This window comes from Megascapheus bottae, chromosome 25 (genome assembly GCF_031878675.1).
Source record: "Megascapheus bottae isolate mThoBot1 chromosome 25, mThoBot2.hap1, whole genome shotgun sequence".
NCBI lineage: Eukaryota > Metazoa > Chordata > Mammalia > Rodentia > Geomyidae > Megascapheus > Megascapheus bottae.
Window position 1 is genome coordinate 2,493,891 of NC_143533.1, and position 13,385 is coordinate 2,507,275.

The window sequence follows — 13,385 nt, forward strand, 5'->3', positions numbered from 1 at the left end:
GAGCTCAGATCTCAGCCTCCCGGCTGATCCCGGCTCTCCAGGCCTGACCCTGGCCTCCCACAGCGAGGGGGGACGCGAGCCCCTTACCCTGTACGTAGGGGAGGCGCGCGGCCGGGCACTCACCGGTGATGGTGACGACTTTGGCGGGGTCCCCGTGCGCGCCCCCGGGGGGCTGCGGCGGCGGGGGCACGCTGGGCCGGTTCCGCGGCCGGGGCACGGGCCGGGGTCTCGGGAGGGTCCCGGCGTGCGGCTGGGCCTCGGGGTGCGCCTTCCCGAGGGGCGGCGTGTTGGGGGGCGTGGGGGTCTGCGGCGGCGTGGGCTCCAGCCCGGGCTCGGCCCTGCCGGGCGCGGCGGCGGTGGCCGGCGTCGGGGGCTGCGGCGGCGGGTGGCTGGGCGCCTGGATGGGGCCGGGGCCGCTGGAGGGGCGCCGCGGGGTGGGCGCTGCCAGCTGCGGCTGCTGCGGGGCCGGAGCGGGGGCCGGGGCCGGGGCCGCGGGCGGCGAGGGGCTGCGCGGGCCCGGCTTCGGGGAGAGGCTGGGCGTCGGAGGGGCTCCGGGGTGGCTGGGCGGCGGGTTTCCGGGCTTGGGGGGCGCTGGAGCGGGTTTCTTCACGGCTGCACGAATGGGGGGGGCACAGGTCAGCTAGGCCACCCGAGCCCGCGGGCAGGGGTGGGGTTGGGCCCCCCCGGGCCCCCCCCCACGGGTGGGAAAACCCCAGAGAAAGCCGAGCCCCAGGCCGGGTGGGTGGGGCTCAGCTCCGCCCACCCCTCCCCGCCCTCCTCGAGGAGGCGGCTGGCAAGATGTGAATGTCTCATGGACTCGGGTATGGTTCTGGGCGATGATAATGGTGCTGGGTGCTGGGTGCAGCCTGGACGCACCTGCACCCCCCACACCCCCAACGCCGAGGCGGGAGGGCCTTAAGTCTGAGGCCAACCCGGACCCTGTCGCTCCAAAAGGGCCAGTGACATGCTGGAGAACCGGGAGAGACGGTGGAGACCGGGGTTTTATGGAGCTAAGTAAGCAGCAGCGCCTGAAGACAGACCCTATGTTCTGGAAGGAGAACAAGAGGTGCGAGCGCTAAGGAAGGAGCGAGTTTGGTGCAGGCAGGACACAGGAGCAGAGTGCTGTGAGGGAAGCGTGTCAGGAGGGGGTGGGGGGTCCCGAGGCTCAGGGGAGGCTGGGACAGGAGGGGAGGCAGGGGTGGGGGGGGGAGACCCAGGCACTATCACGCAGAGATGCCTCCATTTCTCTGTGTTTGCCAGCAGTGCCTTGGGCTGCGGGGTGGACTGAAAGCCCTGACCCTGACTTGAAGGGTCCCGGGGCTCCCAGACCTACAAGATCTGAGTGGTAGAGAGGCCACAGTGGTTTCTTGGGAAACCAGAAGCAATTCTGAAAAGACAACACCCCGGGTTTGAGCTCTGTGGCCTTAAAGGACAAATATGTCTGTCTGGCATTTGTATAGACAAATGTGTGTGTCTGCCACTGTTCTTTTTTAAATTCCATGCTTTTTTCCCTTCTCTTTAAGGGCAGATCTTCCTGCTTGCTGTTTTACAGCAGACATGGAAGTGTCAGGACTGAAGCCACTAACCCCAGGAGAGCACGGCCTCCGGGTACTTACCCCGGCGCAGGGTGTGAGGGCTGGGGCCAGCGGCGCTGTGCGGTGGGCCCACTGCCAGCTGATGGGAGCTACCACTCGCCTGGGCCTGGCTCGGGCCTGCTGTTATCTGACCGCTGTTCCTGCCAGGTGCAGGGACAGCTGCAGACACGGAGTCTTTTGGTTTTGGAGGGCTAAGGGGAGTAGAAACCAAGTTAGAGGTCACACGATCTCAACTAAAAAAACTAAACATTCCTTAAGATTACAATCACCTCTCCAAACACCAGGGGTGGGGTGGTCCTGGGACCCTGCACAGATACCAACACCCCAGGGTGATCCAAGCCCAACAGAAACTGGTGTGGTGTTTTGCATGTGACCTGAGCCCAGCCTCCTGCAGACGTGTGGTCATCTCTAGGTGATGTACACTAGCAGGTACAATGTAGAAACCGTGCTACGCTGCAGGGTTTGGGGATTAGAGACAAGGACAAAGATGTCGAGTGCATGTTCAGTGCAGACAGGATTTAAGAAAAAAATAGTTCTTCATCAGGGGGTGTTTGAAATGTGTGGACACAGGAACTCTGGGGATGGGGTGCCGAGTGCATATGTAAGATTCTGTGGGCAGCTTTCGTCTCAATGAGGCAAGGGCTGCTACATCCATTTAGGTGCTTCTTAAATCTGAAAAAGTTCACATTGAGCCCATATGGTTATCACTTACTTAAAAACTATATTCTTTTGATTTACTGTTATAGATATATATTTTTTCCCCCTTAATTCCTAACTTTCAACTACTCTGGCACTCAAATGTCAAGTGAAAGGCCATTTCAAAGTGACTCACAATACATCACAAGTTCTGCTCTGCTTGTACTTACTGGATGATATTAAAAAATAAAGGGACTTTGGAATGTACATACTTTGGAAGGCACATGGTCTGGGCCATTACAGCGTGAAAGGCGTCACTGAAATGTACACAGAATTTGAAGAAGCATACTATGCTATGTTTTTTTTTTCTAACAAGAAACATTTAAACCAAAACAAACACAGATATAGAGCAGCAGTTACTGATAAGCCTGCATATAGCCAGCACAGAGCCTAAGTGTGGAATCCTAACTTCTCTTAACAGAATTACCTAGAGGATATGAGTTAAAAAAACAAAACAAAACCCCAAAAAAGTTCAGAGCACTTAGGAGTTCAGCTGTGATGGCTGAATCAAGTTTCCAGCCTCTGAGCACCTTGGATAGAAGTCGAGATCGACAGTTTTCCCAAAGCACAGTCATCACAGTGCAGGGATAAACCCCTTGTGGATGGAAACTGGACCATTCTCATTTATGGCTTGCATTTCACTTCAGCTATGATTGTTTAGGGCTTTGAGGACAGTAAGGAAAGACAGCAAGTGATGGTAAGAACTGGGCTTGTCTCATATAGCACCTGTCAATTCTGAGACAGGAGAAACATCCTCAGAAGTGTCGCCCAAATCAGTATGTAGAACACAAATTACATAAAAAGCTCAAGTTCAAAGACATCTTCTCTTCATGATGCTGTATTGCATAGGCCCCTCCCAACAGCTTGGGAAGAAAATGTCAGCTTACTTTCCTACCTTGTACTCATGTGTCAGTTCCCCTACAGGCCCGAGGGCAGGGGCTTAGGTGCCTAGAATGCTATTATTCTTCAGAGAACCTGTATGGCTGACAAGCCAGTGGGCGAGTGAGTGATACACTGGGGGGGAGGGGGGAAGGAAGAACTACAGCGAAACTGGCTTGCTACATCCATTTAGGCGATTCTTAATTAGCACACTGCATGAGGACAGGCATGTGACATGTGAACAATGGTGGCTACCAATCAGTAAACAGATAACCCTGAAGTTAGTCACCACTTTAAATCTCCACTTTCCAGCACCAAAGCAGTATCGCAAGGAATGCAAACAAATGCTGCTTCCTTGTGATAACAGGAAAAGGAAGCCAGACATTTGTGATCCATTTTTCTGCCTGGTGCCCACCAGAGGGGATGAATGCACACGGACCTGGGTCATCCTCCAAAATGGTTCCTTGAGGCAAGGGCCATGCCCAAAGGCCATCGCCTGTGAGACACTTGGGCTGTCCAGCCTCCACTGCCAGCCGAAGTGAGCTCCTTACCTGCTGTCACCCGGGCTTGGGCTCTGTTCCAGTGTGCCCGCAGTGGAGGGGACCGTCCCACACCCTGAGCTGCCATCAGCCCTAGAGCTCTGGGTAGAGGGCTCTTGGCCCGAGGGAGCCCAGGCGCTGCCATCCATGGGTGGGAGTGGCGGCTGGAAAGCGGGAGAAATGTGCTTTCTATTTAGAGTGCCACTGCGCCGGTGAGCCTGGAAGTCCATAAGCTTCACACCAAAGCTACACAGAGAGAAGAGACAGTCAACACCACGCAAGCCGACCACAGAGACAGAAGCCCATCGTCCTCATGAGTTAACATCGCCCAGCATGCAGTTGACCATCACATAATGGTTAGTCCCGAGACCCGACAAAGCAAGCATCCATGTTGGCTTTGAAACTGAGCTGATCCAGCTCCTTGATCGGTGTGGGGTGAGCCACTGAAAGCAAACACGGCAAGCTGCATCTCGAGGGGCAGCACAGCGCTGAGCCTATTTCCCTGCCCCTTCCTGCCCACCTCGTGTCTGTGCTTGGGAAATTGGTGAAAGCTGAGGCCAAGGGGCTGACCACAGGTATAGAGGCCCCACCTGATCTGGATCTACAAATCCAGATGGGCGTGGACGGCAAGGAAGCTCTGAGGAAGGCCTAAGCTGGGGAAATGGCTGCCTGGAGATAGAATAAAAGACTCACTTCACTGCAACCCATGTTGTGTGAACAGAAAACATTATGGAAAAGATGTGTGGCTGTCTAAGCTGGTGTTTACTGGCTCGGATGGCAGTAACTGAGGGCAGGTGACTGAGAATCATGACCCCCACATCCTCGCTAGACTTTAACAATTTTTTTTTTTTTGGTCAGTCATGGGGCTTAAACTCTGTATGTTGTTCCTGAGTTCTTCGGCTCAAGGCTAGTGCTCTACCACTTTGAGTCATAGCACCACTGTCAGTTTTCTGATGGTTAACTGAAGATAAGAGTTCAGGGAAGCTGGGAGTTTGGCCTAGTGGTAGAGTGCTTGCCTAGCATGCATGACCTGGGTTCAATTCCTTGGTACTGTATACACAGAAAAAGCCAGAAATGGTGTTATGGCTTAAGTGGTAGAGCTCTAGCCTTGAGAAAGTCCAAGGATAGTGTTTAGACCCTGAGTTCAAACCCAGGGACTGGCACAAAAGAAAAAAAGAAAGAGTCTCAGGGACCTTGGTGTTCGGGCTGGCTTATAACCAAAGTCCTCAGAGCTCAGCCTCCTGAGTAGCTAGGATTACAGCCATGAGCCACTGGTGCCTGGCATATGACACCAAATATTATAGCTTAAAATATATGAAATTGATTTATTTGTGTGTGCGTGCGTGTGTGTGTGTGTGTGTGTGTATAGCTTAAAATATATGAAGTTGATGTGTGTGTGTGTGTGTGTGTGCGCCAGTCCTGGAGCTTGAATTCAGGGCCTGGGCACTGACTGTCAGCTGTTTTACTCAAGGCTGGCACTCTACCACCTGAATCATACCTCCACTTCCAGCTTCTTGGTGATTAACTGGACACAAGAGTTTCACAGACTATCCTGCCCCAGGCTACAGCTTATCTCACCTTCCTGAGCAATGAGGAGCCCAAGGCTTGAGCTGCCAGCACCCAGCCTGACAGAAATTTCCTTTCTGTCTGTCTCTTTCTTACTCTCATATTGGTCATGGCTTGAACTCTGGGCCTGGTCACTGTCTCTGAGCTACTTTGGTCAAGGGTAGTGCTCTACCACTTGAGCCACAGCACCACTTTGTTTTTCCTAATTGGAGGTGAGAGGCTCACAGACTTTCTGCCCAGGCTGGCTTTAAACCATGCTCTTCAAATCTCAGCTTTTTTTTTTGCCAGTCCTGGGCTTGAGCTCAGGGCCTAAGCATTGTCCTTGGACTTTCTCAAGGTTAGAGCTCTACCACTTGAGCCTCAGCACCACTTCCGGCTTTTTTCTATGTATGTGGTACCGAGGAATCGAACCCGGGCCTTCGTGCATGCTAGGCAAGCACTTTAATCACTAGGCCAAACTCCCGGCCCAAATCTCAGCTTCTTAAGTAGCTAGGATTACAAGTGTGAGCCACTAGCACCTAGCTTGAAATTAATCTTTACTGAGAGCTCAGCTATGTGACAGTTGTACAGAAGAAATGTGTATTTTGGAGTGACAGAACAGTAAAAGTGTTTTCCTTTGCATTCTACCCTATCAAAATGAGCCCCCTGCATCCCTCACTCAGATTATTAAAGCAAACTGGCTGTAGAGCATCTGTAGTAACAATAGTGCATGTGTGTGTGTGCCAGGAAGCTACAGTGGCATTTCACCACACACACACACACACACACACACACACACACACACACACACACACACACACACACACACACACGGACAGGCGGCACCCAAAGGCAAAAGCCAAATCTCACCAACTGCCCACAGAGAACAGGAGAGACAGGAAGTTCATCTGGGCCTTTGTTTTCCTCCTCCACTGAAGAGGTATCTCCAGCTGAACATGAGATAATTCGGTGGGTGCCTTTCATTTTGAGGCCAAGACAGTAAAGTCATGTGTCTTTAAGCAACATGTCACACCCCCACCAAGATGTGAGGTGTGCGGACATAGTCCTGGACAGAAGTCCAGCAGGGTATGGTGAGGTGAATTTGCCGTGTGTGTGCGTGTCTGTGATGACTTTCCACTGTGGACACAGGGCAGACTATGGAGACGAGAGCCACTGACTGGGCAGGTGTCAGCAGACAAGCCACATTCAACGTCAAGGCCAAATACATACTGCGCTCATGTACAGCAAGCTTCCTCAATGACCAGAACTGCACCAGTTTGGGGGGGGGGGGAGAGAAAGGAAGGGACACTGGGCTAGCACCAAACAAGAGTGGGTGTCATGTCTCACAGGGCTTGGGAGTGAACACACACCTCTCCTTCTTCACCAAATCCCCTTCCATCACCGCCATGCTGGCTGGCCGCTTCCTCTCCTGGGTTCCAGAGTCAAAATCATTTCCAGTGTGGGATGAATGATTCGAATTCGGGGTGGTGAGGGGTACAAATGCCTCTGATACGTTAAATTCCACTTCTGCAAAGAGAGACAGGAATGAGGCATGAGCACAGGGATGGAGGGGCGGGCCCTCGTTCTTCTGTGAACCCTCCCCATTTCACCACACAGCATCAGTGCTCGCTCATGGGAAGTGTGATCACCAACCCATGGGGAAGTGAGAAGCCGAGGCCAGGGAGGGACCAGTTGTCACAGAATGAAAAGCAATGTGGCCCACGCCCGTTATCCTAGCTACTCAGGAGGCTGAGAACTGAGGATCACAGTTCAGCGGGAGCCTGGACAGAAAAAGGTCACGAGACTTATCTCCAATGAACCACCAAAGAGGAGCTCTGGCTCTTGTGGTAAGAGTGCTAGCCTTGAGTGCAGGCCCTGAGTTCAAGCTTTACAACTGACCAAAAAAAAAAAAAAAAAAAGAATGAAAGGCATTACTGGGGCAATCTGGGAAGAATTGCTTCCCCACAGAATCCTGGGCAGAATGCAGGATGTGTCACGCTTGTCCCAAGCATAAACAAGGCATGGCTCTCCTAGATGGAAAGGCAGAGGAGAGCAGAGATGCCCAGCTGGCATCTGGAGCTTACACCGCAGACCTGGGACAGCTGGCTGCTCTCAGGATGTAGTGTATGTGGGGGGAGGAGAGGTCTGGACTTCACACAAACCAGGACACCCCAAAAGGAGATTTGTGGATCCTGGGACTGCAACATGTATTCTGATAGTTTATCATTACAGAATGAAAACCTCCTTCTCCATTTTTACCAGTTGGCCCCAATACGCCTTTCCTACTTTCTTTTCTCCTTTTCTCTTTTGCACATGCCCAGCAACTATCTGGCTAAAAAGGAAACAGGAACAACAACAAAAAGTCCCTATTTACCAAGTGAAAAGCCTACATATTCCAAGTTACTTAGAAAAGGCTCTTGGTGACCCTCTTCACTCAACACCCGAGATGGTCAAATCTCTCAGCTATCTGTCCAGAGCTTCCCCAGAGCTAGCAAACACACAGCATCTAGTGGGTCCTCACTGTGTGTTGGCTGAGTATGTTTCAGTGAAACTAAGGGAAATATAAAATAGCATGCTCACGTGAGAGCAAATGCAAACCAACAAAGCCTGGAAAGGCGCCTGGAAACCCAGAGCCAGTTCCGTAGCCACGGATGTGTTTTTCATTCCTACACAGACTTGCCCACGACTGTCTGTGGGCTCTGACACGGGCAGACCCTCACCTCCTGGGAAGAACCAGTCCGCATGCTGGATGATGGGCTCGATCACTGCAACCACGTGGACTGATGTGGCAGCTGCCATCTCAGCTAGCGTTCTGCAAAGCAAGGTCACAAAATCAGTCGCTTCCTTCCACCTCCACTTCGCAGGCTCAGGTGGACAACACACCCATTTGTAGGTGGTAAGGCATGTGAATTCAGAGGCACAGGTAAAACTCACAAGGTCCTGATGATGAATGTGGTAGTGATTCGCCCAGGAGGACAAACTAGTCAGTGGGCTTTGGCTGCCCCCCTCTGCAGAGTGAGGGCAGGCTCAGGTCCCCTGCACAGGGACTGAGGGCAGTGATGCCAGGAAGTGAGGAGGCCCAGAAAGCCTGCCTTAGTTGACTAGGAACAGGGTTGCAATCTGGCAGCTAGCACTGCCAGATCATTAAAAACCATGTTTGCCAAGACTGGCACCCAGAGTGTGCACTATAACAGAGCCCTGAGCCCACAGTGAAGTTGGCATGTGTGGGTTCAGGTCTCACTCAGGGTGAGGGACCAGGAGCTGAAGTATCTCTAACATCAGGGCTCAGAAGGAAGAGAATGAGTAATAACCATTATCCTAGCCCTTGATCACCCACTGAGCACTTGGGTTTGAGTGTTTTGCACAAAAATGTGGTGTGAGGTGGACTTTCCATGTGTCTTCACCTTTACTTGCTGTGACATAACATATGATTAATTTTGTGTATCTACTTATTTTGTGCGCGCATGTATGTGTTTTGTTTTTTGCTTTTCTTTCTTTTTGTGCTGGTCCTGGGGATTGAGCTCAGGCATTGTCCCTGAGCTTTTGTGCTCAAGGCTAGTGCTCTACCACTAGTGGCACACTTCCACTTTTTGGTGGTTAGTAGAGATAAGAGATAAGAATCTCCTGGACTTTCCAGCCTTGGCTGACTTTAAACCACGATCCTCAGATCTCAGCCTCTAAGCTTTGAGACATAACTGTGCGTGTGTTTTTTTCTCATCCACAGAGGCTACATCTAAAACATACTGGGATATGATCAATTATACAGGTCTCTGGGCATTCACACATAGTGAGACCAAAGGAGGCTACTCTTAGGAGAGGAACATAAAGGACCCATGCCTACACGTGCCTCTGATCATGCCAGTAATATAGGAAATGGAAACAAGAGTTTTGGTTTTTTTTCTTTGTTGCTGTTTTTTGTTTTTCTTTTTGTCTTACGTGTTCATTTATCTGTGTTTGGGAGGGTAAGTGGGGCCCTGGCTTCCCAGTAATATTTTAATCAATATTACTCGCATGATCAGAGGCATGTAGGCATGGGGCTTTTGTGTTCCTCTCCTGAGAATAGCCTCCTTTAGTCTCACTGTGTGTGAATGCCCCAGACCTGTGTAATTGATCATATCCAGATCTTCCAGGGAACGCTGTGAGGACTGAGATCACTATCAAGCCATCAGTAGTGTTTTTTCCCTCAGAGCAGCAGCTTTGAGGAAAAGACATCCGAGAAACACAGATGTAAGAAGGGCGCTCTGACCTCCCTTTTTCTTCCTGAAAACAGAAGATAAGCTTGATAGGGGAGGGGAAGGATGCCCTCCCAGCTTCTGGGAGGAGAAACAAATTTCTTTTCTTTTTTTAATCATCAGGGACTGGAAGGGTTGAGGCGGGAGGCCACCTGGGCAAATGACCTTGTGAGACTCACCCTTCCTCTCCACATGTGACTGCCTGACCTCTGCCCAGTCAGGCTTTCTCAGCTGACTACATGCGATCTAGTTTACCCATAGAGCATTCAGCAGTAACTGCTTGTTGGGATCTTTTCGTTTTTCCTATTAGGGCTCCTTGGTATATGTAAAAGTCCTGCATGCATTTTCCCTGCTAACTAATCTGTCTCAGGTCAATGTCACTGCAGGCCCACCCAGACATCCAGAGGGGAGTCTCACCACAGCATCCTTAGTATGGGGCAGATGTATCTCCTATCAGCTTCCTCCCCTCCCCCACACCTGGGGTGGCTCCCAGCTGTGTCCTGAGAAAGTCAGCGAGTGGAAGCCCACCCAACCTCAGAATCCTGAGGAGCATCTAGAGCTAAAATGAGGATCATCCTGCCAGGTGAAGGGAAGAAATTACTGTCCCATGGAAGGGGACAGGGGAGCTTACTCACCCTTCATTTTTGGCCCACAACAAGTTGGGACCCAACACAATGGCTATGTTGCTGGGTGTCATTTTATTAACATCACTGGTCTGAGCAAGCTTTGCCAGGAACTTGATGAGGTACCTACGAAACACAAGGGGTGAAGTGACATCTCTGAAGTCTTCGTGGATCTACTCCTCACTTCCTGGGCTCCAGCCAGCAAAGGCTCCCTGGGACTCACACAGTTGGGGTACCTTTTGACTTTTGCTTGTTTTAAGAAGCAGATTGATTAGAACTTGAAAAAGGAAACTGCAATGTTATTTTACCTCTATTTGCTGCACGTTTCATAGCTATTTCTCCTGTATTATCCAGTATACTTTACCACTAAGTAAGTTACATTGGGATCAACAGTGGATCAACAGATTAAAAAAAAAATACATATATAGTAAAACAAACAAACAAACAAATCAACCTAGGTATGTTTCTTAAATGGAACTGTATTTGACTTTATGAAAATATCCAATTTACTAGATGACACGCCTTAAGTATATATGACTGTAATTTTCTGGACCTGTAATTACAGTTATATTAAAAAAAAATTAAGTGTACTCTAGCTCTCTGCCAACATGGAATTGGCTAAATAATGACAGGCAATCCTTAAAGTGGAGTACTATGCATCCATAAAAAGTTATCATGTACCGATGTGGAAAATTATCTTAAGATGCATTAAACAAAAATGCTAAGAAGATGAGAAGAATGTGGACAATATACATGCCCATTTGATATTAAACAGTGGGTGATGAGAGAAGGCATATGTATATAATACATATATATGTAATTTGTTGCTTATGCATGCATTCACTTTTTTGGAGGTACTGAGATTAGAACTCAGGGCCTTGAGTTTGCCAGGTACTCTGCCACTTGAGCCATACCTCCAGCCCCTTTCTAGGTTGGTTATTTTGGAGGTCGGCTCTTGTTTTATATCTGTGTTGCTGGGGAGGACGGACAAAGGTCACTGTGCCTAGCCACTATGCTTCCCCCATGGCTGGGATGTCAGCTTCCTGCTACCAAACCCAGTTATCCCTCAAGACATAGAGTCTTGTGGACTTTTATATCAAGGCCGGCCTCAAACCTCGAATCCCCAGGATCTCTACCTCCCACGCAGCTAGGATTACAATTACGTACTTGAATGTACTTGAGTCTCCCTCTCCTGGCTTGCACTGACTCTTGCTGAGAGGATGCACAAGAAACTGTAACCCTGACTGTGTCTCAGGAGAGGAACTAGGTAGCTAGATGAGGAGGAGGAGAGAGATTTTTTTTTCAATGTATATCTTTGAATTACAATTGTAGAGATTACCTATGTTTCCTTGCTGGCTGGGTTAAGTTAATGTGTAGTACAACCTGTTCCTAAGCCAAGGTGGATAAAAAAGGGGTTGGAAGGGAGTATTCTGTGAGCTAGGGATAGAGACTGAGACTGAACTAAGATCAGGAAACTTCCCCGGCATGTCATCGCTAGAGAGGGCTTTTTCCAAGTCCTCTCAGAAAAGTTTTTTTGTTTTAGTTTTAACTGACTTTGCCCTTACTCCCCACTTTCCTCTGCCTCTTCAGGATTTACAAATTGTCAAAGGGAAAAAAGGAAGCTAAATTCCAGAAGTTCATTCCATGGCTAATTGAATGTAGCTGTTTAGAAATCTATAAGCCGCACAGAATGACTTATGATCTATTTTCTATCAAAGACATTACAGAAAGTATAGCTATTTATTTATTTAGCCAGTCCTGGAGCTTAAACTCAGGGCCTGAGCACTTGGGCTTTTCTCAAGGCTAGGGCCATAGCACCACTTCTGGCTTTTTCTATGTATACGGTACCGAGGAATCGAACCTGGGTCTTCGTGCATGTTAGGCAAGCACTCTACCAACAGGCCCATTATAACCATTTATTAACTTTGCATTTTACATATGGGGCAATTCAGATGCTGACCCAGGGCTGCCCAAACGTCTTACAAGGATATTTATGCTAACAGGCATGGGAGCACAAAGATGAGACAACCAGATGCTTATGGACCACAGTCCCACCAGCCCCACCAGGCCCGCAGCTCACTCCGAGTTACTCTCCCCATCTTCACAGCATGCCCGGCTTAGTATTTTCCCTGCCGGGATTAAAACCTACCTTCATTCCAGAGTTCCTTTAATGTAGTGGGGTTTACTTTATGGAATCCCAACCTTACCTACCTAAAGTTAACAAAATTTTGTGGTGGTAATTTCTGACACGTTCTCCATAAATCTTGAAGTTTTTTGTCTTGATCCTGTATGCTGAGAAAAAAAATTTTTTAAGGCATAACAACTCATTAGACTATATGTTACTGGTAAGTGTATTAATATGTGGCTTAAAATCGGGATAGGAAATGTCACTCCTAGGTGCCAGTGTTAAAGGCCTGGACCTCAGCCTGTGGTTCTTTGAGCTGGTGCAACCTTTTAGGAGGCTTAGCAGGAGGAAGTCGGGCCCCTGGGTGGGTAGCCTGGAAGGGGTACCGGGACTGTGGACCTTCTTCTTTCTTTGTTCCTCAGCTGAGGTGAACAGGCTTCCTCTCCCATTTGTCCTGCCATGACATGCTGTGCCTCCACAGACCCAGCATCCTCATGGGCCGACACCCCTGAAATTGAGAACTAACCTAACCTTTCCTCCTTTAAGTTGATTTTCTCAGGTATTCTGTCAAAGTGATGCAGAGCTGACCAAAAATATATGCTGCACTGACAGTGAGGCCTGTGTTGTTGCTATTTCCCAGCACTAACTTGGGAAATAGACTGGTTTGAAGTAAAATACCAATTAAGTCACTGTTTGACTTGGAGTAAGAACTTGACCTAACAGGCTCAATCTCCCAGTCTGGGCAGCAGGTTGAGGAGTGTTGACGCTGCCAAGAAACTGGGAGCTCGGGGCAGAGCCACGTAAAACAACCCAGTTCAACACACATGGCACAAGGAGACAGAACCCCATGGATGGTTCAGTGGATGCTTTCTGGATTTCCTTATATAAAAGGGAGCCCAGACAAACATCAGCTGCCAAGTGCAAGGCACCCAGACTTGTGGGTTGGTCTTTTCTGCTCTCAAGGTGGCTTACAGTCTCCAGGTCCAGAGGTCCATTCTGCTGTGGAGCCCTGGCCACGAAGTAAGCTTTAAGACACCAACGTCCAGAGATGAAAAAGAGGGATAGACAGGGCTCGTGGGGCAGCTGGCTCAGCTCACTGGGAAGGAGAGTGCTAGGAGGTGTCCTGGTGGTACAGGACAGAGGTGAAAATA

General features: G+C 49.7%; 1 protein-coding gene across 6 annotated transcripts in view; it reads right to left on the reverse strand.

Moving 5' to 3' along the window:
• Arhgap17 (Rho GTPase activating protein 17) overlaps window positions 1-13,385 on the reverse strand; it is a 76,999-nt gene that overhangs the window by 7,132 nt on the left and 56,482 nt on the right. For 5 of the 6 annotated variants that reach the window (XM_090357862.1, XM_090357865.1, XM_090357867.1 and 2 more), the window contains 7 exons: window positions 12,321-12,401; window positions 10,122-10,235; window positions 7,975-8,066; window positions 6,625-6,781; window positions 3,722-3,955; window positions 1,617-1,786; window positions 124-612 (listed from right to left, as the gene is read on the reverse strand). In XM_090357862.1, the coding sequence (XP_090213988.1) occupies window positions 124-612; window positions 1,617-1,786; window positions 3,722-3,955; window positions 6,625-6,781; window positions 7,975-8,066; window positions 10,122-10,235; window positions 12,321-12,401 (1,337 nt within the window). The remainder of the gene's footprint in view (window positions 1-123; window positions 613-1,616; window positions 1,787-3,721; window positions 3,956-6,624; window positions 6,782-7,974; window positions 8,067-10,121; window positions 10,236-12,320; window positions 12,402-13,385) is intronic. The other variant, XM_090357866.1, reaches the window with a different exon arrangement.